This window comes from Rhinichthys klamathensis, unplaced genomic scaffold, assembly GCF_029890125.1.
Source record: "Rhinichthys klamathensis goyatoka isolate OS25496 unplaced genomic scaffold, OSU_Roscu_1.1 h1tg000478l_1, whole genome shotgun sequence".
NCBI classification, from domain to species: Eukaryota; Metazoa; Chordata; class Actinopteri; order Cypriniformes; family Leuciscidae; genus Rhinichthys; species Rhinichthys klamathensis.
The window spans coordinates 345,817-372,158 of record NW_026606966.1 but is presented as its reverse complement, the minus strand read 5'-3'; the positions used below and the strand labels follow the sequence as shown (position 1 = coordinate 372,158).

The following is a 26,342-nucleotide window of genomic DNA, read 5'->3' as shown; positions in this document are numbered from 1 at the left end:
TTTCATTTCAGAGAAATTCCAATTTTAAATAATGGCTCGTCCCTGACTCCCTGTTCACTAGTCGCATGTCAATGACGTAATATCCGCGTTATCCCTGGTTTCCACTTGTACTGCCATAGTAACCACGGCAACAAACGTGGACAACAGCATTAAGGCCTGTTCACACGAGACGAATTTCGCGCGCAATATTCGCCGACATTTAGCGCCTCGTGACTAAACAAAGGGCGCCAATGTGAGTGTGCACACCGGCGCGAAAAACGCCACGCGTAAAAACGTAATTTTTTTTAAAACGCCTCGGGTTCGTTTTTTTTGTTTGACACTTCAAAAACTATCCGACCAATGAGATTGCCGCTTTTGCTCAAGTGTCTGTAGCTTCTGAAGTTACAGTAAAACACAACTTGGGGGCGCTCAAACACAAAACGGTCTTTCCGAGCACACATACGTAACGGCGAAGAAGATATACGCCAAGTAGCGTCTACACTGCCGGGAAGAAATAAGACGAGGAAGATGCAAGGCAAGATGAATGTAGAGCTGCTGGTCTCGTTGGTGTCGGAACATAAAGAACTATATGACAAACGCGACAGCGACTACAAAAATCTTGATAAAAGAGAACTGTTATGGAGTGGTATTGTAGAGCAAATGGGCGCCATCCAGGCCTGTCGGAACAGGACAGGCAAACCAAGCAATTGCTTGGGGCCCCGAGCTGGACTGGGGCCCCAAGACAACGACTGTTTAAGAATAAAATGCAACGACAAACTGTGAGCGTCCCTTTGATAGTCAATGCAGTAAAGTGCAATGACACTGTTATCGGAATCCCCCTCAAGGGGGCCCCCTCAGTAGTCGCTGACAGCAGCCAGCCAATCACGCGATCTCTGCTGCCGGCAAAATACAAACCTCCTCGGGAGTTATCATGAAGCGGAATTATGCTTCAGGAAGCCAGAAAAGAAAGAAGAGAAAGGAAGAGAAGGTTAAGAAAAATACCAGATAGTGGTAAAGTAATAAATTACACTGCATAAAAATAGCTCTACTTGTCTTGTACAAATGGTGTAATTTTGCAGCAGGTAACATTAGGCTAGCAAAAATATGTTTATGTTAGCTACCTGCCTGACGGCAAATGCTGCTTGTAACGAACAGTTAGTGCAAATTTTTTTTCCGAACGGACGGAATATGGTTAACGTTACATACTGTAATATGTTTTTTAACGGTTTAAGGAGTTCCAGAATCACTGTTTATCGTATTTAATTACATGACACTGCTATAGCTAATAGGTTTTGATGAAAGTGGCATAGCAAAACTATTCCACCGTGATAATCTATTTACCAATGGGGGTTAGGAAAACCACACAATAAATTCCGTGCATCAAACATTAGCTTGGGATGTTTTTAAGCATTGGTAGTGAAAGCAGCATCCCTTCCCTTCTAATATCAAAATATGGAAATGCTAACATATCTTTAAGTTTTCTGTAACACTTTATAATAACAATCATTAATAGATGATAAATTGTTAGTTATTTAATATTTAGTTAATTGTCATTTAACTGTTAGCAAACAGTCTTTTCACTTAATCAATAATTTGTAACCTTACCCATCTATAAACATTATTTAACCTGAAAAAGGCAGAGGAACATGATTTTTTCATAGCTTATGTCACTGTAATTTTTTATTTTTTTATGCACAGTATGCAACAGCAGTATTTGCACTGTAAACCTTTTTTATTCATATAAAGTGTGTGTAAGTGTGTGTGTGGGGTGGGGGGGCTTGGGGGGCCTCCATGTCCATTTTGCTTGGGGCCCCCAAATTCCTTCAAACGGCCCTGGCGCCATCTAATGTCAGGGAATGAATTTGCATGTTCGCTCGGCTCATCGTCAGCGAAAATCGCTTGGGTGTGAACACAAAAAACGCGTTGAAAAACGCTGGCGAATAACGCGCACAGATATTCGTCCCGGTGTGTACGAGCCTTTACTGTCATGATTCCTGTCTTGTGTTCCCCTTGTCTTGTGTGGACTTTTGTTTTTTCCTGTTCTGTGCCATGTTTTGTAGTCCTTTGTAGTTTTTCTTGTTTATTAGTCTCTCCAGGTGTTTCTAATTAGCCCCGCCCCCTTGTTATCTTGTTTAGCTTGTTTCCCTGTGTATTTAAACCACTGTGCTTCAGTTGTTGTTTGTCGGTCGTTGTTGCTTGTAGCTTATTACTGTTTGCTGTTCCATGTTCTGTCCTGAGTTTCGTTGTTTGCCCTGGATTACCTTTTTGTATTATTATTATTATTATTAAAGTAGTGCTTGCATGTGGATTCTCTCTCCGCCTCAGTATAACAGTTACGTCTAGCGGCACGCTCACGCAGCGCTGCATTACCTCACAAGTTCATTCGTCTAATAAACTGACCTGTGTGAGTAATCCAGCACTTGCGGGTAGTTCGGTAGAATGAAATGTCCTTATTCCTTTATATCCGCGGGACTCGCGTATGGCGCTGATATCTGTCTCTCATTAGCAATCGCGACCTGCTTCATACCACAGTCATGTTAAAAACATCAGTGTATTCACTCATCCATAAACATTACATCCTTTGGCATGACGATAAATTCCATAATTCCGCTTGTCCATCATCAACCTACGCCTTTGTTATTGTAAGAGGTTAGCGACCCCTTGCGGCGAAAAAAATTACATATCGTTGCTTTAATCGCCTTTCTAAACTGTGTTTGTGTTCTCTTTGGGTTCTGTACTTTCACTGCTTGAGAGACTGTCCAAAGCAATTCTGTATTTATATATTTATGCATATCATTATAACCATTAAAACAACTCCAAATCCCTTTCATGAGGCTGGTATAGTTAAAGATCTTGGCTAGAAAGTCAGCAAAGGTCGATTCTTCAGCAAGCCCGGCCTTGATCAAGCCACTTAACCTCAGGCTACTCCTGGGGGACCGTCCTTGTCTTAACACGACATTTCTCTATGGCGACGCCGCATGGAAGAACATGAAGTGAGTTCCATTGGCCCCAGTTGTGTGCTGATAAATAATGAGTCTCAATTTTATTCCCCTGGGCTCTCTCCCGGCTATCCTACACATCACAAGACCCGAAACAGATCTAGGCAAAACAGTCATAATGAAGCACAAAGAGATGAATGCTGCAATCATCAGCCACTGATAAATGACGGGCATAGAGCCTACTTTAGATGGCAGCCACTGCGCTTTAACAAAATATAACATTTGATATAGACTTGGCAATAACAGTAACTGTTTTATGGCACATCTAGTCTCTTTAAAAGGTTTCAACACTTCAAAAGCGATTCCGGCTTCAACTGAGTAGAAATTTCCAATCTTTCCTTGGTAAAAGTGCTAATACATCAAAACATTAAAATACATTTGAAGACAGACTCATGCTTTTTAAGCCAATTTGATCCAAAAACAACAGGGAAGAAAAGCATAGAATGCCCAATTCTCTCATTCATCAACTTGCTTGCGTTACATCAGTCATTAATAATCCCCCTATAATAAAAGCATGATTAGTTTGGTCTGATCTTTCAGTCGTGCAATGCATATTAAAACCTGAAACTCTCAAATTACACTTGACATTTCATACTGTTCAAATGACTCATCAGTCAGTAATCTGCAAAACAGAACTGAACAACCTGTCAACAATGGCTCTTTTTTTCAAAACCTAGTGAGCTATCTATGTAGGCAGACTTTTAAGGCATCAAAGGCGCGCTTCTAAAACGAAGACGGTTCAAAGGGTAGGCAGCATGATTGTGTTGCCTTCTGTAACAAAAGCTCAGGCAGAGAAAATGTTAAAGAACCCAAGTGCAAGTGTTCGAAACGAAACGAACAGTACAAAGCAAAGAGTCCCAAATATCAAACTACAAACAAGCAACCAGAATAACCCAAAGAATACACAATGATTCACCAAATCAATACAAGCACATACTTAAACACGCAAGTACAACACTACACAAAGAGCACATATACCGGTATATACACTGAACAAAATTATAACACTTGTTTTTGCCCCCATTTTTCATGAGCTGAACTCAAAGACCTAAGAATTTTTCTATGTACACAAAAGGCCTATTTCTCTCAAATATTGTTCACAAATCTGTGTAAATCTGTGTTAGTGAGCACTTCTCCTTTGCCGAGATAATCCATCCACTTCACAGGTGTGGCATATCAAGATGCTGATTAGACGGGATGGTTATTTCACAGGTGTGCCTTAGGCTGGCCACAATAAAAGGCCACTCTAAAATGTGCAGTTTTATCACACAGCACAATGCCACAGATGTCGCAAGTTTTGAGGGAGCGTGCAATTGGCATGTTGACTGCAGGAATGTCCACCGAGCTGCTGCCCGTGAATTGAATGTTCATTTCTCTACCATAAGCCGTCTCCAAAGGCGTTTCAGAGAATTTGGCAGTACATCCAACCGGCCTCACAACCGCAGACCACGTGTAACCACACCAGCCCAGAACCTCCACATCCAGCATCTTCACCTTCAAGACCGTCTGAGACCAGCCACCCGGACAGCTGCTGCAACAATCGGTTTGCATAACCAAAGGATTTCTGCACAAACTGTCAGAAACCGTCTCAGGGAAGCTAATCTGCATGCTCGTCGTCTTCATCGGGGTCTCGACCTGACTGCAGTTCGTCGTCGTAACCGACTTGATTGGGCAAATGCTCACATTCGATGGCGTTTGGCGCTTTGGAGAGGTGTTCTCTTCACGGATGAATCCCGGTTTTCACTGTACAGGGCAGATGGCAGACAGCGTGTATGGCGTCGTGTGGGTGAGCGGTTTGCTGATGTCAACGTTGTGGATCGAGTGGCCCATGGTGGCGGTGGGGTTATGGTATGGGCAGGCGTATGTAATGGACAACGAACAGAGGTGCATTTTATTGATGGCATTTTGAATGCACAGAGATACCGTGACGAGGCCCATTGTTGTGCCATTCATCCACGACCATCACCTCATGTTCCAGCATGATAATGCACGGCCCCATGTTGCAAGGATCTGTACACAATTCCTGGAAGCTGAAAACATCCCACGTCTTGCATGGCCAGCATACTCACCGGACATGTCACCCATTGAGCATGTTTGGGATGCTCTAGATCGGCGTATACGACAGCGTGTTCCAGGTCCTGCCAATATCCAGCAACTTCACACATTGAAGAGGAGTGGACCAACATTCCACAGGCCACAATCAACAACCTGATCAACTCTATGCGAAGGAGATGTGTTGCACTGCGTGAGGCAAATGGTAGATATATTACCATACATATCTACATATATATATTTGCAAACATATCGTATATATGTGTGAGTGGGGGGGTATACAGCTTATATTACCTGGACACAGCCATCCATTAGTATTCCCATTAATCTCAAAGGCATATCTTCAACTAATGGATGCCATCTCTGAAGCCATCTTCATTTGTTCACAGGCACTCAGTTACACCAGAAACATCATGTGACTAATTATTTTGGAGGTGCAAGGAAAATTACATCATGGCAATGCTGATAGGCTGATGACACCACAAGAACTTGAAAAGGCCTTAACTAGCATCAACTTAATGCTTTCAAGAATCCTTAATAATATGGGTATGAGTAAAATGTCTACTTTGATATAATGCAATGTTGAAATGTATAAGCTTGCAAAACAACTTATTTTGTCAGAACAGACCTGAGATACTTTTTTTTTTGATGGAATGGGTGCAGTAAGGGGCCCAATCTCATATTCTTTCATAGGGCCCAAAATTCCTAGCGGTGCCCCCTACCTGCAGGTGCTAAATGCTATAACTAAACTTCCAAAGTGATGGTAGATGTACACATGCTAATGAGAGCAAACAAGGAACAGAAAACATCAGGAGTTCTAGCCACCCCTACTGGCTACTAAAGAAAGGCCTATGAAGACATTATTAAAAACAAACGGTGGATAAAGCAAGGGTCATTACGAAGACTACATAAATACTGAAATATATAAATAAAAATAATTCAGTCCACATTAAAATTCACTGTTTATCCAATATTTGTGTTTTTATCCTTATTAGGGTGTCTTGTCAATAGCTTAGCAACATGATAATGCTAAACTTGAAAACAGTTCAATATTAATACATTAAAATGCAAAATTTTGATGTAAGCTTACTTTCTTATTTATGCTTTTTAGAAAATCTTGTCATCAGCTTAGCAACATGCAAACCTTTATTTAAATCAATAAATAATAGTTCAGTCTTCTTTAAAAAAATAAATACTGTTTACTCAATATTTGTGTGTGCTGAGTATTTTAATGCTGATTAGTGTTATTTAGTGATATTTAGCTTATTTGCTTATAGGAACATCTTGCCATTAGCTTAGCAACATGCTAAATACAAACCTCTATTAAAATCAATAAAAACTGTTGTCATAGTAAAAATGTACTGTTTACCTAATACTTGTGTGTGCTGTTTTTGTGCACATTAGAGTATTTTGCTGTAAACTTATTGGTTTATTTATGCTTATTAGAATATCTTGTCATTAGCTTAGCAACATGCATTTATCTGCTTATTTATGCATCAAAAATGTAGCTACTGTGTACTAGACCTACGGAGACCCCAAAGGGACATGGTGATGAAAAATATATGATATAGGAGGCAAAAATACTTCAATGCTTTTGCTTGCAAAGGCTTTGCATTCGCTCGCAAATAACTCACAGGTTTTTTGGGAGAAAGCAAAGTTTCTCAAGGGAAATGCAACACATTTGCGAGAGAATGCAAATGCATTGACATATTATTTTTCTTCCCATTTCATATGCATCACTGTGTCCCTTTAGGGTTTCCGCAGTATACCCAATATTTGTGTGTGCTATGTATTTTTATACCTATTAGAGAACATCCTATCATTTGCTTAGCAACATGCTAATGATACACTAATGAAACCAAAAAAAATAGTTCTAAAATTATAAATTCTTTTCTTTTTTTTAAATGTCTGTTTGCGCAATATTTGTGTGCTTGGTGTATTTTTATGCTTATTAGAACACATCATTAGCTTACCAACATGCAAATCTGTGCACATTATGTGAGGAAGTGAAAAATACTATTTATATGATGCAAAGAGCTCAAATCAGTTATTGAGGTTTCATTTCAGATAGAATGCTGCTCATGTAGGAAGTTGACAGCTAGTGAGCTCACTAGGTTTTGGAATAGAGCCGATGTGGTTTTATGTCAGAAATGGCTGACAATTACAGTGTATTGGCTCATAGAATAAAACCACCAGAATTGCATTGCACATACTCACAAATCCACAAATCCCACATTCCGAAAAAAGAAAAAGAAAAAACGTTGAGGATGGTGACAAGTACACAGTGTCATATTATACACAGCAGCCAACAGCACACTAGAAAACAAGAGTGCACTATATCTGAGAGCGACAGAGGACTAGAGAGGCAAATAGAGATTGTGTGCGAGTGTGGATTTGTGCGAGTGTTTAGTGCAGTATGAAACCGAAAATTTTCAGTGAAAATAACAGACTTTATTTTATTCCAGAAGGCAAAATGACTTTAGTGCATTGCTGACTGCCAGAGCTGAATAAATACAAGAATATACGGTCTATCAGGAGGCGATGATGGGTGATCCTCGGAGGAGTGTGGTGGGCATCAGGACTGCTGTTCCAGGGCTTGAAGTGTCATCCTGTTGTGCTGCTTAAAACTGAAGCCCCCTCCAGTGAATCTGGGGCCGTCCGGACGCTGAGGCTGAATCGCAGGCTGTCCTGCCGCCGAGAGATTTCGCTCCTTCTCCCTGCAGAGATGACAGAGAGCAAGACACACGGCTAGGGGTCATACAGGAAGTGTTCTTGAGTTCTGTCGGAATTTGTCCATTCACGCATGCATCAAGCTACTTTGCGTGTTCGTTTTATCAGCGCCTAGCTAGCTCAGTTAGGGACACATTTTAACACTGCTATCTTGAAAATATGTTTTTTGAAATGTAATTTTGAAAAATGATGTACATTTAGATAAATAAGAAAATAAATAAATCATTTTGATTGTGTGAGTCTAGCCTCAGAATGAGTGTTTCTGTGAATTGCTTTGGATAAAACAATCTCCTATTTAACAGCTGGCTAGTTTTATTTTTCATACTTTTAAATCTGAACATAATATTTCATATTTTCTATTCATTTTAAGTTTTTTAAATGCTCACCAATGCTGCATTGTATTTGTAAAATTTCATTATAATTTAAAATAAATATTTTCTATTTTAATATAATTTAAAATGTAATTTATTCCTGATCAAAGCTGAATTTTCAGCATCATTACTCCAGTCTTCAGTGTCACATGATCCTTCAGAAATCATTCTTAATATTTTTGTGGATTCTTTGATGACCAGACACTTCAAAAGAAGATTATCTATTTGAAATTGAAACATTTCCTTATAAACATTATAAAAGACTTTACTGTCATGTTTGATCAATTGAATGCATTCTTGCTGAATAAAAGTAATAATTCCTCAAGTAAATATAAAAGTCATATTAAAAAAAATTGGAAATTTTATTAAATAATAAATAAAAACAGAAAAAATAAAAAAAATACATAAAATTACATTAAAAAGACTGCTTCGTGTGAAAATATATGCAAAAAAAAAAGTAAACATGCATTTTAAGTTTAAAAAGGCATCAAATTAAAAATAGTTCAACACTTATACAGTGCTTCAATGTCCGTTTTAAATCACGAACAAACCAAACAAAAGAAGTGAGCCGTGGAACAAGCATCTTGAGTGTAACAGGCGTTTACAGAAGCTTCTGTAACATTAATGTCTTAATTATGGATAACAAGTGACAAGTTGTTAAAACATGTCTTGAGGCCTTGAGACGTTCCACTCCGTCTAACTGCAGTTAAACGCAAGAAAGCATCCTGAGTGTACGACCCCTTAAAGTGCAGAAAGATGCACGGCTGGTTATATTATAATCCCGCAGACAAACATCCACTGAGAGGTGAAGTAGCACACATCTAAACAAATCACAAATATATCAAGCGACGCACACAAACTCGCATTTAGGGACACTTTCTCTGTCCTTTTCTAGCTTACGCTCCTGTCTAACACCTACACACAAAAGATCCACACACTCTTTCCATTTCCCAGAAGAAAACATCTGTTACTATCCAGCTCGCTTTCAACTGTGCTCCAGTGATCATGGATCTCTCGTTCAAAACACTATTATTCCAGAACCTCTCAAACACACACACACACACTGCTCACTTACTTTGTTTGTCCAATACCAAATGCCATCAATTAATATTCACTGACTGTGTAATGCAATTTCACAGTAGGGCCGATGAAGAAATTTGGCGACAAGCTTTAAACACGAGCAAACACACAGCTCGTCCGACATTCGGTAAACAAAAATGTTGCGAGTGAGATGAAATATGTTGATTCTTGGATGTGTCTCTCGACATCTGTGAACGAGCTTTGACTGAAACTCTTTGTGCTTGACAAGTAGTGTCATTGTCATCTGGAACAAACGGCTTCTGACAATCCGAGGATCGACGTGATATTAACGACCCAGATCCTCGACCAGTAGAAGGGATTTGCTCTGTGAAGTCATTATGAATTAGGGAATTACAGGTTTTATTCCTTTTACCTGGAATGAATTGCCATATATCCCTTTAAATGGTGTCTAATAGCAGTTTGTCGCTGGTTTTTATCCTGCTGAAACCCTGCTTTTATCGATGGCCTTCATCTTTTACATCACAGGCACACTTGTTGACAGACGCTCGAGCTCACAGGTCTTCCTCGCTCGGTGTCAGAGCTGCACACTGACTCGACAGTATTTCCAGCTCTGAATGCGGCGCACTTGAACTAGTTGCTGATATCAGAGAGTCACAGCTGTGCAGCAGGTTAACCGTACGTGTCCACTGGTGCGGAGTCGAGCGTGCTTTTCCAATGCATTCTCTATTGGAGCTGACTCACGCAGGGGATTATGGGATAGACAGCGGGGAAAGGGGTGAGGACGTTAAAAAGTCGAGAAATGCTAGATGGTGGGTGTCAGCCAATTGCTGTGAGATGAAGGCTGTGAATTCTGTCATAAGCATTTCAAAAATCTGTCTGGCGCTACATTAATCCGGATAGATAGAGTTTTCGTTTCAAAACGCTCTCCTTCCACACTAGCATTTTCAAGCGTTTTCCAAAAGTTTCTCATCCACACTGAAACGTCGGAAAACGCTAAATTCACCTTACAGCGTATGCGTAAACCCCAAGGGGGTAATCCATCGACCGGAAGTTGAAGCCGGCCGGGTGCCGCCATGTTGTAGCAGAACTTCACTTGCGTTAGCATTTCCATTGACTCCCATTCATTTTGGCGTCACTTTGACAGCGAATAACTTTACATCTGAGGCGTTTAAATACTCAATTTGTCCATTATTTATTTCTAAAGAAACACGACAATTTATAAAGGGCTCCATTACCTTCTATGTAACATTATGGCCCCGTAGAAACAGATTTTGTAAAAATAGGCTAACGATTGCGTCATAACCACTCGACTCTCTGTCGCGCTGTGCAGAAATTACCGTACAGACAGGAGGAGAAGCTCGCAGGTAATCGGGGGGACGTCCCGTCAAGGGAGAAGCCCATAGATAACGAGTCCATAAAAGCAACGGAATACTTACTCCTGCTCACTCACGCCAAAGAACTCTTTGCTCAAGTTCCCCGTCTCTGCAAGATTAACGTTGGCAATTTTCACGCACAGCTACTAGAAGATTAACGTCTGTCAGACAGGTTGGTCACGTCATCAAGCTTAGTTTGAGTCGGTTTGAGTCTGCGCGTCAGGAACGGAAGTGCTCAAAAATCGCTAAAAACGGGCTTCAACTGTCTCAACTGAGTTCCAATGAGATGGCTCTGTCCACTTCTTATACTGTCTATGGTAAACCTCAAGCGGCAACCTTCCGGTCTCTCTCTTGAAACCAACACGGTAGTGACTTAAACTGCAATTCACCGACTGGCCACTAGAGACAGGCTCCAAAAGAGAGTCAATCCCATGTTAAAATGCCCAACTTTACAGCAGAAAAAAATGTGTTTACAGCCTGGTGCAAAAAGTGGTTTTGGTCGATATAGCTAATTTTGCTCTTCATGACAACTGTGAGGGTGGTGAATTTTTTTATAACTCATCCGTTTAAATTATATTAAGCCTTAAAGTTCTGCATAATTAATGGCGTGACCACTTGAGTGACAAGTGGATATCCACTGCTAGCCACTTCTAAGCTAATACATTTTTTAAATCTTAAGATATTAAATGAATAAGCACATACAGTATAAACCCATCAAAAAAAAAAAAAAAACATCTAATTTTTAAGTGTACAACAAGTGTGGTAAATTGGTCTACAGCATACAAGTAATTGAAAAGGACTGACACAAACAGGCAATATTTTTGTCTGTTTTGAATAAAACACCGCTTTGAATCATTATGGCCCAATTTAACACCTGTTTATTTGTTTATCTGGGGAAAACAAGGTATACCGCAGTGTTCCCGCTCTCCAATGGACTCTAATTATACTATGGCCCTCCATCACGTTACATTCATCTACTGTTTATTAAACACATGATTCATTAATTGCCGCAAATAAATCAATCAGCATGTTTAGCAGAGCTGTAATAATAGCCAATGAAAGTTTAAAAATCAGGGAGTTAGGAATCAGGACATGACCATATTATATGGAATTATGCTGAAAGCAGTTACATTACGTGCAGAGTTTATTCAATACGTCCCCATGCCGGCAGGAATAATAAAGGGGAAGATATGATTATTTGCCTGTCTTTCAAATCAGTCGGCTCACTCCATCTGGCTGATTATACGTCCCCTCTACCACAGTAATTCAATTATGATCTATAGTTCCACGTAGGCAGGCGGAAAGAGAGAAACAGAGAATAAAGTAAAGAGAAGGAGGGAGGGAAGAATGGCCGCTCTAGAGATTATAAATCAATAACAGATGGTGATTTGTGTGTGTGTGGTTGGAATGTGAAGGTTTTAAATCTTAAGGAGTACAGCAGTGAATATTCCCCTCACACTTTTTACATTTCTTTTCATCAGCAGAATGATATTTTCCACCAAACACTTTTCTTTCTCCATACAGCTCAACCTGTTCATGTCCTTTCACTCAAAATGTTCTGTTAAATATTTAAAGACTATGAAAAGATGGGAGCACTTGTATTGTTAGTGCATATTAGTATCGTTTCACACCTAGATAATGGATTCATTAAACAAAATCTCTAAAATAGCCCTCAAAAAATTTCTGCTGCAGAGAATAAAAACATGAAATATATATAGGAATGTGCATGCTGGTAATTTTGAGTCATCTACAGATAAATCAACAAAGCTTGTGTAGTTGGGATGGATTGGGTTCCATTTGTGCCACTTAATATTTATGCAAAAAAAAAAAAAAAACTTTCAATAAAATTACCTAATAATTAATTTAAAAACCGCACCCCATCCCACCAACCATTTTTTTGGTAGCATCCCTTTTTTTAACGAAAGCATGTCAAGTTAGAAATAGTTGGTAACACTACTATAAGTGTCATGATTCCATACGTCCCTGGTTTTGAGGACTCTTATTTTGATGTTATTTTGTCTTGTTTTGCCTGTGTTCAGTTCCTGTGCTTTAGTTCCTGTTTCTTGCGTTTCCATTGTGGTCTTGTTAGTTGCCATAGTTATTCATGCTTCATTGATTAGTGTTTCACCTGTTACTCATCATCTTATGTATTTAAACCCTCTTGGTCTTGTGTGTAAGTTTCATGCTGGTGTTTTATGTTTCACTGTAAACACTGTTCCCTTTCGTAGTCACTCCGAGTTACGTCGGATGACGGAGAATGGGAGAATGGGGGGTTTCGCCAGAAAGCCTATCATCTTCGAGTATTAAAAAACGAGCCTATGGCAATGAAATGCCATGGGTCTGCGGAATTTGCATAATGTATCTCCGCCCCACCGCGTGGGTATTTAAGGAGAGACACCTGCAACAGCAGATCATGTTTTCGCTTCGGAGCCAAGAGCATCTCTTCACTCCACAAGCCAAATCCTGAGTTTTCTCAGTGACTACATCTCTTCGAGACGAGCGAACTCTCCGGTGTTGGTGTGACGGCGGTATCCAGCGAGTTTCACATTGCCTGCGAGCTGAGGAGTTGTCTGCCAGTCTGTGTGTTCTCCCTGGTCGCTTCAACATCCGCGGAGTTTTTCCTCTCACTAAAGAGCTGCACGCGGCACGTCTTTTTAAAGACGCGTCTTTCTAAAGACGATCTGCCCGTGTTTTTCTGAGTGTGGTATTCTGATAGAGTCAGCTGATGGGCGCGAGCGCTGTTTTGAGTGTTTGGGCTTTGATCGCGCTCAGACAGCGCTCGTGGGTGTGTCACGTTCTCTCACTGGGAACGTGACCATCGCAATGTAACGGTCGAGACTCGATGAGCTCAATGAGTGAGAGTCCCCTCATCCACACCCCGATCTATTTTTCTCCACGTGAGATAATACTTCGGCTGTTGGCCAGGGTGACCTAAGACGGCAGGTTTGGAACTAAAACGACGAAAAATTCCTCAGTCCACACCCCGTCTTTCACATTGCAACCTGCGTGGTCCCGGGTGAGTTCGCCGGCCCCTCGGTCCCCCAGCTGATGAAGTCATGTATCACCGCATCACAAGGTGAGCTGGAGTCCTCTAGAGATGTTTCCTAGTGTTTATTAAAAGTGTTTTCATCGTTCATCTGCGTCAAGCCTCGTTGTGGATTATCAAGTCAAGCCAGCTCGTGACAATAAGGTTCCATTTGTTGACATAAACTAACAATAAAAAAATACTAAAACATGTATTAATCATAGTTAATATTAATTTCAACATCTTACTTATACATTACTAAAATCAAAAGTTGTATCTGTTAATAATGAATGTAATATTTAACAGACCAGAGCTAACATGAACTAAAAATTAACTGTTGTATTTTTATTTTACCAAGTCGCCTGTGGTGTAAATAAAGCTTTTAATGTTGTTTATTTGTCTATGGTGTTTTAATGTGCTTTAAGACAAACCATGTGCAAATTCATGAGTCAACACCATTGCTGAGTATTTTCTCCTTAAAACTGCACTGAACAAAAGACAGTCTCAAAAACACGGTTTGAAATCACTGGTGTTTCTGACGTCACAGACTGTCTTGTAACCAATCACGTCAACGAGTGAATCTCTGAGCTGGAGTGAGTGAGTGGAGGCGGGGATAATTTGCATATTCATAGAACCGCGTATACTAAATGAGGCAAGGGTGTAGAGTTACATTCTAGCTTTTTTTTCCGAGGGAAAAAACTTTTAAATATGTAATTTTGGTGATCAAAGATGAGTTTTAAGGGATGAAATGATTGACTACAGGGCGACTTTAGCTAATGTAAACAAATATTAAAAAAATAATATAACAAATGCATTGGTCACTGTTTTTGTTAGTTAATGCATTAACTACCGTTAACTTATAAGACCTTTAGTGTTACCAAATAGATTATACAATAACAATCAGTCTCAAGGTACCACCACACAATTCCATTCATTGCTGCTAGAAGCAAAGGAGTTATAACATATTTAATCACAATCCTGTGTGTTTTTCTAATAACACCGTTGACCTTGCTGAGTCTGTTGCCATCACGAAATTCTACAAGCCTACTTGCAAAACTCATAACAAAGAAGCAACCACTCTTGTATCAAGGACGTGTCCTATCCAGCTGTATGAGGTCAGAACAAGACCTCTCATACCGGAGAGCAATTACATGGCTCTCCACGTAGCAGAGGGCTTCAATCCAGCAGACATCGCAACGTGCGCCTACTTCAGGAGAGACGGTTTCATATAGGCTATGGTTTTTCCACTTCCAGAGGTCTACAACCTTCACATAATCCAACGCTGGTGGTAGTTTGATGTAGTATTGAGAGTGTCCATGTTTTGCGTGAGCAATCTAACCTTGCTCATGTTTCAGGATCGAATAATTTTCTGGCATTTTAATCAAGTTTGCTACAATACAACTTATTTTTCCTTCTCAACTAATTTCTTGTCTTTGTGTGTGTCAATGTAAGCAAATCTCCCTTTACAAATAAAATATTTGAAACTGATCCCACTTTAAATGAACTTCACAGCGACGTCAAACAGATCTCCAAAGTCCAGGCAAACAGCCAAACAAATGATTCCTCTTTGAACATCATTGGGAACGTTTCCATCTACTATCAACTGAATACTAATGTAATCAATGTCAATGTCAGATAGACATTGAAAGCTGCCGTCTGTGGAAGGCAATTTCTCCACAGTGCTCAACAGAGGATCATTTGCATTATGTTTTGGCACAAGAAAACAGACTTAACTGGAGGTTGTTCTAGACAGACAAAAAAACATCTCACCATCTTTCACTTAATCTCACTCAGCTTCTTTTTTTTTTTTACATCTCTCCCATGAGACCACGATCTTTATTGTAATGGCCTAAAAGTGTCTACAGCCACATCCATGACTCAGCGAATAGCTAGAGCAGGGTTTAAGTAAACTACTCCTTAACCACAAGACTTGGCTAAATACCAAGGTTCCATCCCTAATTAAAGTGCAAGATGCTGCTTTTCAATCTAGAGACAGTATAGAGACGGTATGGTTAGATACAGTATGACTCACATTAATGTCATAAGAGGACAGATTCCCCCAGCTGAGCCCGGTTCCTCTCAAGGTTTTTCCGCCCATTACCTAAACGGATGACATTCGCCACAGTCACTGGAGGCTTTAAGACATTAAGGCATGGTTTTCTGCTTTCAAACTACATATATTCTGAAAATGTGCTATACAAATACACATAAATTGACCTGACCTTAATGCTAGTACAAAAAAAACAATAAAGATGCAATCTTGCCACCCCAAATGATTATAAAACTTTCAGGAAATCTACACATACAGAATGCTCATTCCTATGGAATGGCTTCATGACTTTTATTACCTGTTTTGGCCTTTTTCTTGAAATAAAACTTTTTAGTCTACACTAGCAAAGATGAAATCAAAGCTAAAAGATGTGGATTCAAAATCACAAAATCTCAAGTACCAATTCATGAAAAGGTCCAGTAAGATTACACCATCTCACATGCCATGTAGAAAGAAGAATACAAAAAAGGTCAAGGCTGGTTATATTCAATAGCCAGTTAGCTAATTGTAGGTGTTGTTACTTAACTGATTCTAAAAATCATATTTTGTCCACTCACAGGCATTCAAAATGTACTCTGATGAAATACAATTTTTGCAACCAACATCGGAACCACAAATATTTCATTATAGTAGATGTTTCACCAGTGTTTGATAGAGTGAAATTGACTTTTTCCCATATTTTTAATTTCAAGTTGGCATGACACAGAAAATGCAACATCTTTTGTACAACCGAAATGAACTGTTTGCATCGACTCATTTTCCTCTTATCACTGTAAAGCTGCATTGAAACAATCTGTATTGTATAAAGCTGTATATAAATAAAGGTGACTTGACTTTTCTTTCTTATTGTGATGTACACTCACCTAAAGGATTATGAGGAACACCTGTTCAATTTCTCATTAATGCAATTATCTAATCAACCAATCACATGGCAGTTGCTTCAATGCATTTAGGGGTGTGGTCCTGGTCAAGACAATCTCCTGAACTCCAAACTGAATGTCAGAATGGGAAAGAAAGGTGATTTAAGCAATTTTGAGCGTGGCATGGTTGTTGGTGCCAGACGGGCCGGTCTGAGTATTTCACAATCTGCTCAGTTACTGGGATTTTCACGCACAACCATTTCTAGGGTTTACAAAGAATAGTGTGAAAAGGGAAAAACATCCACTGTGTGGCAGTCCTGTGGGCGAAAATGCCTTGTTGATGCTAGAGGTCAGAGGAGAATGGGCCGACTGATTCAAGCTGATAGAAGAGCAACTTTGACTAAAATAACCACTCGTTACAACCGAGGTATGCAGCAAAGCATTTGTGAAGCCACAACACGCACAACCTTGAGGCGGATGGGCTACAACAGCAGAAGACCCCACCGGGTACCACTCATCTCCACTACAAATAGGAAAAAGAGGCTACAATTTGCAAGAGCTCACCAAAATTGGACAGTTGAAGACTGGAAAAATGTTGCCTGGTCTGATGAGTCTCGATTTCTGTTGAGACATTCAGATGGTAGAGTCAGAATTTGGCATAAACAGAATGAGAACATGGATCCATCATGCCTTGTTACCACTGTGCAGGCTGGTGGTGGTGGTGTAATGGTGTGGGGGATGTTTTCTTGGCACACTTTAGGCCCCTTAGTGCCAATTGGGCATCGTTTAAATGCCACGGCCTACCTGAGCATTGTTTCTGACCATGTCCATCCCTTTATGGCCACCATGTACCCATCCTCTGATGGCTACTTCCAGCAGGATAATGCACCATGTCACAAAGCTCGAATCATTTCAAATTGGTTTCTTGAACATGACAATGAGTTCACTCTACTAAAATGGCCCCCACAGTCACCAGATCTCAACCCAATAGAGCATCTTTGGGATGTGGTGGAACGGGAGCTTCGTGCCCTGGATGTGCATCCCACAAATCTCCATCAACTGCAAGATGCTATCCTATCAATATGGGCCAACATTTCTAAAGAATGCTTTCAGTACCTTGTTGAATCAATGCCACGTAGAATTAAGGCAGTTCTGAAGGCGAAAGGGGGTCAAACACAGTATTAGTATGGTGTTCCTAATTATCCTTTAGGTGAGTGTATATCCCAGCTTTTCAAATGAGAAAAAAAAAAAAAATTAGGGCGGGGCTTGATTTTGTCCATTGAGAATTGATTGGATCGTTGGCTCACTGTTAATGGGAAATTATCATTTTGATTAAAGATTACGAGAGCACATGAATTATAATGATGAATTATTTAAATGATTTAAAGTCCCCGTGAACCGGAAGTTGCAAACGACTTTTCTCCAGTGTTGTGACGTATTTCAGAGAGAAACGGAATACTAAATGAGGCAAAATAGTGGGCGTGGCTTTTTTTCCCAACTAGCACCTGATTGGATCTAGAAAAGTAGGTGTTTTCATTCAGCCTGTCTACTGTCAGTTGGAGGGGCGTGGTTACGGATGTTAAGCAGACACCCAAACCGTCAAACCTACGTCATCAGGGAAGGTCCTCCAATGCAGAGGGGAGGGGAAATTTCATAAAGATTATGAAGCCAAAAAAATTTTTTGTGTGGATTGACTTGCATGGATGAATTGTTCACTACAAAACGATCAATTTAGGCAAACAAAGTAAGTATGGTCAATTTTGAATTCATGGGGACTTTAAATAATATACACGGCAACATAAAAAGAAGCAAGGACTGTCATTTTGTTCATGGTAACTAAGTTGTGTGTTTTAATTTTTGTTTTATTTCTGCTTTTTGACACAATAATCATACCAAACATTGCTCTAATACATCTTGTTCCGATCCAATCTGACTTGTAATGCTGCCCGAATCATGCACTGTTCTTCCGTTGGCCAGAGGAGAACTGGCCCCCCGACCGAGTCTGGTTTCTCCCAAGGTTTTTTTCTCCATTCTGTCACCTGATGGAGTTTTGGTTCCTTGCCACTGTTGCCTTGGATTTTGGCTTGCTTAGTTGGGGACATTTAACATTTAATATTCAATAATATTATTGATCTGCCTTACTTAAGGTGGACGTTGACGCAATTTCTTTTAGAAACAAACTTTGTTATATTGTTATATTGTTTTTGTTATATTGTTTTCATGTTATCACTGTGAAGCGCTTTGATACAATCTGTATTGTAAAAAGCGCTATATAAATAAAGGTGACTTGACTTGACTTGACATCTCACTTATGCATTAATAATTGTTAAACAAAGAAGTTAAATTTATCATTGCTGCCGGCCGGCCAGAAACCTTTTCAGGAAATTGAAAGCATTGTCAAAGTTGATATTGTGGCTCTATATGTGGTCAGACACTTGCATTTGTCATTATATTAATAACATTTTACCAAAATCAAGCTCGAATGGAGTTACAAGGTTTTTTACCAGCGAATTTCGCAGAATTTTGGGCATTACGTTTCCATCGACTTGAAGATTATAAAGTTTACTGTAGCTATGTGGGCGCTCAGTTTTTTCTGTCATTTGGCAAAAATATCATGGAGTTATGAGGTTTAGTCACAAGCTATTTGTAATACTTTTCATTGGTTGGATATTTGCAAAACCCACAGATAGACGTAAAGGGTAACCAATAGTAATGATATATGACAAAAATAATACAGATATATGCAATATTTCTACAATCCACATATTAAAAATGCTAAGTTGATCAGATTTACACATGAACAGTCATGAACCTACAATGTGCATGTCATACGGACTATTGCTCTTAGAGATTTTTATAAACATGAAATCAAATTTTTATGGCTGCATAGTGGGAACTAACAAAACTGTGGCAACTAAGTTTTACAAGGAAGAAATTCTCATTCAAAACCTCTGACATTGCTCTCAACCAAACCTCCACAAGATATTTCCAGTCAGTAAGCGCTCACTCAACTATGAGCCGGCAAGTTATTCCTGAAGGTTTGTATTTGCGTATCTGCTTATATGCACGCTGAGTGTTTCTGCACCTTGTCAGCTTGATCAACTCTCATTACTGCCTCTTGTTTGCATCACACCTCATAAACATGGCTACCGATGCTGCCCGTCTCATTCGCTCCCCAGAATGCAATAATCCACATGTCCTCATTTGCATGCAATTCATTGTGAACTTGTCAGCGTCTTGGTTGCCTCCTGTCTATTCCCTCATTTCAAATGAAGGCATCAAGACACCATCGCTCATCGCACGTCATCTGAAACAGAGAATTTACAAACCAAGCCAGCTGTGATTACATTTCTCTCGGTTCCGTTAAGCAAGGGGGGGAAAAGTCTGAAAATGAATGATTTGATGACAGGCAGCATTAAAGATCCAGTCTGAAAGTTAAAATGATTTGTTTGCTTTGCAGTGGTTAGCGAAATATTGATGGCTTGTAATAAAATGGTGTCTAGGGACACAGAACCGTTAATTGACACCGCCAGTTTAGTTCTTCAGGTCAATTTTAGCTCTGCTGAGCTCTAATTTAAAATAAATCTTTTGGTGTCATTATCTCACTGTCCCAAAACCCCAAAGTACAAAAAAAAAAAACCACATCATACACTGTATAACATTTAGAACATCAAACAGTGCCATTAAAATATTCTTAATTGCTATCAATTTCTTGTTCTTTTTGTAGCTCTGACATTTATTGTAAACAGTCTTCATTTCTAAGAGAGAGAAAAAAGCAGGGACTATTTCAATGTGTGGTCTCTTAGGTTTTAATCAATCAATAAAGCTTGAAGCTTATTACGTGCTTTCCCTGGGAGAGAGGAAGGAACCAAACAGTGTTTATTTGCTTTGCTCTCAAACGTGTTCTTTATGGTTCTATAAATGTAGTAAAAAAATAACATTCGGTTGACTGTTAATCCCGTGAAAACTTATGTGAAATGAGGGCTTGGTCACTCACTGCCCTTATGATTAGTTATTGCAATATTTCATTTAAATGTCCAATCTAACGAGGAAAGGAAATTTGTGGGGGGCCACTAATGGAAATAGTGGCACTAAACAGCATTATTCTAGTCTTCCCCTATATTTTAGTTTGTTTTATTGAATCATTTTATTTTGCTGCTGAGATGTTTTCTTGTTGTCTTTCTGGATGTTTGTCATTTAAAAGGTTTACCTCTTTGTGCTTATTGTAATGCTTTTTTTTATTGTAAAGCACTTTGGGCTCCATTTCTTGTATTTGTATGCTACAGTATACAATTTCATTATTATTATTATATTGTTGCTATTTTGTATAATTATTAACTCTACAATCCACATTGCAACACCAACAGTGCAATATAAGGTACAGTAACACTTTACAATAAGTTTCATTAGTTAACTACCTTAGTTGACATGAACTAAGAATGAACAAAACTTCTTGAGCAGTTATTAATCTTAGTTAATATTGATTTTAACATTTACTAATACGTTATTAAAATCAAAGGTTGCATTTGTTAACATTAGTTAATGCACTGTGAACTAACATGAACAAACAATGAACAGTTATATTTTTATTAACTAACATTAACAAAGATGAATAAATACTGTGACAAATGTATTGCTCATGTTTAGTTCCTGTTAGTTAATACATTAACTAATGTTAACTAATGAACCTTATTTTAAAGTGTTACCCAATGTAACTACACTTTCAACTTCTGTTCTGAGCATGTGATGCATTGGTCAAGTCAAGTCACCTTTATTTTTTTATAGCGCTTTATACAATAGAAATAGTTTCAAGCAGCTTCGTAGTAATAAACAGAAAGTAACAGAATGAATGATGCAAACAAAATATGAGACAAACTCAAGTTCCGCTGTAAAGCAGCTGTAAGATAATAGTGTCATTATTCAGCTCAATTTAGTTCAGTTCAGTCTAGACTCAATTCAGTTCAATAACTGTGTAAAGTTAATTCATTATGAAACAAGTTCAATTCAGCTATAAGCAGCTCTTCTGTAGACAATAGTGTCGCTATTCAGCTTGAGCCAGTTCAATGCTGATTAAATTCAGTTCAATAACAGTGTCGAAGTTGCAAACTTCATCAGTTTTGAAAAAAAAACATTGATTCAGCTATAAGGGAGAAGACAATAGTGTCATTATAGCTCAATTCAGTTCAAGTATTGTTCTCATCCGATAGCGTTAGTGCAGTCAAATCAATAATATTGCTGAATATTAAGTGCCCCCAACTAAGCAAGACAAAGGTGACAGAGGCAAGGAACCCAAATTCCATCAGTTGACAGAAATGGAGAAAAAATACTTTGGGAGAAACCAGGCTCATTTGAGGGAGCAGCTCTCCTCTGGACTAGATGACCTACATTGGTCCACTGGGAAGGCATCAATTTGATAAAGTCATCGGTGCAATGAAAAAAAAAAAAAGCCTGTACATCAGATGCTGAAACCCTTCAAAATACAGACAAATGGGAAGATACAAGCTGTTTTTCAGGGAAATCAGAACAAAACAAAAAACACCTCAGGATCCCACAAGAGGTCTGTATATCATTCATATCTGTGAGTGGCTAGCTTAGTCCTGACATTGCACAAGCTCTCCAAGCCTTCGTGTTTCCCAAAATGTATTTAAAAAAAAAAAAAACAGTACTGTGTGTTTAAAGCAGTTAATCCAAATGTCCTGAGCGAGCCAAAATGGCTTCCGGAGTTTTGGAGCCAGTTACCACACCTCAGTGGAGCTGAAGCACACAAGCAGAGAGAACAGAAAGGGTTGGTCGAGATTAAGTTTCAAATGGTCTGTGAGCACATCTGAAAAGCGAAGGGGAGAAAAAGAAAAAAAAAGAGGGAGACAAAAGAAATTTAATGGAAAACAATAGCATGAAGCATAAAAGCCTTTAAGTGAAAGATGGAGAATAAAACCCAACAGGACAGGAAAGAATACAGAGCAGTAAACACACTTGAACCTATCAAAACAAAAATATAGAAGCTTTAGCTTCTGCTCTGCGCTGACAGATTATTTGATAGAGGGGAAATGGCTTGGGCAACTATTTTTTTTTTTATCTCAAATTAATTAGGGGAATTTCATTTGCTCTTGAAATCAACCATGCAGTCATTAACATTAGGAGCAAAATTACACAGCGCCAGGCTTTTGATCAGCAAGAGACTGCTATTAGGAACAAAGGGAGTGTGATTCATTTACTTCATAATGTCATTGTCGATTCTTTGAAATGTCATTCACAACATATGCACTGCAGTTTAGATTTGTTTTTTTCCCAAACCCTCAAAAAACAAAACATATCAATGTGTAATTGCATAATTCAGAGGACATTTTTCCAATGCAACACCATTAATGTCCTTATGGTACTGAACAGAACTTTACCACATCACATACTACACTCAATAAAGGTTCCTTCGCTGCGGTACCATAGAAGAACCATTTTTGGTTCCACAAAGAACCTTTCTGTGAAAAGTTCTTAAAATATATTTTTTTTCTTAGTGTAAAGCACATTTGAATAATCTAAAGAACCATTGTTTTGGGTTTTTTACTCTAAAGAACGTTTTGCGCAATGGAAATATCCAATGGATGCTAAAGGTTCTACATGGAACCATTGATACCAATAAAGAACCTTTATTTTTAAGAGTGAAATTGTCACGGTGTGCTGTAGGAAGATGAAGATGATGAGTCAGAATTCTCCAATACAAACTTTTACTAAATATAATAAGATTCCAACAGCTACAGGCAGGATGAACACACACTAATTAGAACTAAGAACCGACCAAGACTGGCTGAACTGAAAGGAACTAAATACAAACACAGATTAACAGAAACCAGGTGACACAGATGAACACTGATTGGCAGAACACAGGTGATGCAGATGATGATGATAAGTGCTGGCAGGTGCGGGTAATGATGAAGGAGGTGCAGGTGTGGGCCAAGGAGGATGATGGGAACTGTAGTGCAGACGGAGACTAACACATGACAGTAACGATGATAATTAGGTGGTGACTGTGACAGATATACTGTCAGTTCTTAAGTCTTGAAATTAGGATTCAAGATATAATTTAAATGTAAATAAAAAGAAAGTTTTAAGATTCTGTACAATTTAAATAAAAAAAATAATGTTATGATGTCAAAGGAAAAAGATTCTGCTCTATTGCTAGGTCACTAGTCAGATGTAATTTATACATGTCAGCTGGAGTGCTGGTGCCGTTAAAACAACCAAATACTAAGAAATACTAAGAAAATCATGTACATTTTTCAGTCCAACTCTGCACTATTTTTATGCTGATAATATTATTTGCAACGGGGAAAATGTGTTAAATGGACCCTTTTCACTGTGATGATGTGTTTTAACAGTCATCAGCATCATAAATCCTGCAAAGTTTTTTATATTTTCATTGTTGCATGCCCGATGAAGGTCGTGAGACCGAAACGTTGCTAATAAAGAGTTTTTAAATGCAAGTTCTGATAGTGTGCGAGAGTTTCTCGTTTGCAGATTGTCGACCGATCTTTTTTGGTCGTTTTTCCTATTATCTGCAGGTGTGCGATGGTTTTTTATTGATATATTTTCAGTGTTAAAATGTTTTATCTACATTTATAACACTATACATTGTATTATATCACCTTTGCATCAAATTACAACAAAAAAACAAGTTAACGCCGATGTAAGGGTGTTTCTAAGGCTGTGGGAGTGACAGTAAAATTGAATCGCTCTCTATTATTTTCCTCTTTTTGAAAGTTGTCAAAAACACTATTGAGATTTTTTTTTTGCTATTTGAGCAACTGGGAACACACACAAACATATTTAATATAGTCTCTCATTCACTGCTATAGAAGTTTACCCAACCAACCCTCTACGAACACACTGAAGCTCAAGTCGCCATTGGCTAGTACATTTTTTAATTTTACTCGCCAGACTAAGACAAGTGTAAACAGTAGGCCTGGGACAATAAATCGACGCATCGTGAATCGAGAATTGATTCTATATCGATTCTGAAATTTTCCAAACACATCTCGATTCTCTCTCGAATCGATTCTGAGCTTAGTTTTTAATGGCAGATGGCACTGCATGCTTTAGAAACAGCCATCCTTTAGAAACAGCTTGCTTCCAATGCCTTACACACACCACTAGAACCTTCTATAAAATAACCATTCATAAAGTTCGAAAAGGTTGAAGCGAATTACAAGGGTGTTTGCAGTGGGCTGTTTACATTAATCTTGCATCATAAAAGCATTCTGAAGTGCAAGTAGATTCTCAGACTCTTCAGGCTCTGGCTCTTCAGCACTCTTCTTCGTGAGCATTTGAACTCATGAAAGACATCTCAAACATTTGCAAATGAAAAACTTTCATGACGATACAGCACTGGCCCGATCGGGAATCAATCAAACTATGGCCGTGTCCCAAATGGGACCCTAAGCACTCGTGGTCTTCCTACGAGTCCGCACTTTCGTGACGTCGGGAAGACTGTCCCGGATCTAGACATTTTTTAGTCGCCAAGCATGAAATCTGGTCGCATTTGCGAGTGATTTAGAGGGAGTGAGTGAGAGGGTTGACGACTTCCGCTTCTGAAAAACCCGGAAATGTGAAAAGTCAATTAGATCAAATTATTTTTGCTAACAGTCTCAGGCTTTTGAACCCCACTGCATTAGGCTTAATGGCAATACACTGGTCAGTTACACATACACCAAAGTCCTGCATTATTTATTCAACCTTTTAACCATCTATATCCACCCATTGACTCATTTTGACCCATCTAAATCTATTCATTGATGTTGCTAATTGCTACTTTAAGCATGAAAGATTTTCTGGCCATTACAAATGTAGACAGGAAGGGCTGTAACATGTGCTAACCAGAAAGGTTAAAAAAGCTAGGCAAGCAGATTTCTACCCCCTTGATCTCCTGCCTTATTTAAAAACACTCGACCATCCTTGCCTCCTCCAATATGCTGAAAATGTGGTCTAAAAACTCATAGCATGCAGCATTCAGTGTTGCCAACCTACTCATTATTTAAAGTAGTTAAAGGTCCACTGAAGTGCCTTGAAACGCGCAGCATTATCTAATGTGTTGACGTAATTTCCACTGAAACAGGAAGACAGGGCGGGATATATCGTACAGCTCCTCCCCTTTATTAAAATAGCCAATAGTGTTGAGTTTATATCACAGCTGCAGTTTCCTCCTAATCTCTCTAACCATTTCTCCTCATAATCTCCTCCATATTGCTTTAAAATACAGCAGTCAGTGCAGAATTCAAAAGTGTCCGATACGTTTTGTGGTCTGCGCCGACTCGCGCATATGATCCGCTGTGCTATCGTGTCTCTGGACCGGCGCAGACTGTGTGCGCGCAGTGGCGGTTCGCGTGACACTACTGTGAAACCAGACTTCATTCACCCCAATGGAAAGCATATTTACATCATCTGAATCATTCCCTATCCCCTATATAGTGCACTATGTGCCATTAACCATGTAGAAAGTAGTAATTGTGTGAATAAGTGAATGATTTTAGCTGCAGCATCTATTTATAATGTAGGGGCGGGGCTTCAGATTCAAGAAAGCATTTGATTGGACAGAAAATCTGATGAGAAGCTGAAGTGCAGAGTGATGTCATGAATATAATTGATCCATAATGGCGGAAGTAAGAGACTGAAGTTTTAAATGCTTTTATCTTCTAAATGCTAATTTTGTCAATGTTTTGGAGCACAGTAGCTTATAGATAACAGTAAGGCTAACATATTCATACTAAAAGCCCCAAAAATGGCGACTTTAAACTAAAGTTAGGTTACCCTAGAAAAAAGTAGTTGGCTAAAAGTTACTAACAAAAAGTAGATAAATACTTAAAAGCTACAA

At 39.0% G+C, this 26,342-nt stretch overlaps 1 protein-coding gene across 1 annotated transcript in view; it reads right to left on the bottom strand.

Annotated features, from left to right (window-relative positions):
- Positions 1 to 7,299: 7,299 nt before the first annotated feature.
- Positions 7,300 to 26,342, bottom strand: part of cfap58 (cilia and flagella associated protein 58) — a 133,299-nt gene continuing 114,256 nt past the window's right edge. Inside the window, exon 18 of the mRNA XM_056237130.1 lies at positions 7,300 to 7,747. Coding sequence (XP_056093105.1) covers positions 7,606 to 7,747 — 142 coding nt within the window. The 3' untranslated portion in view covers positions 7,300 to 7,605. The remainder of the gene's footprint in view (positions 7,748 to 26,342) is intronic.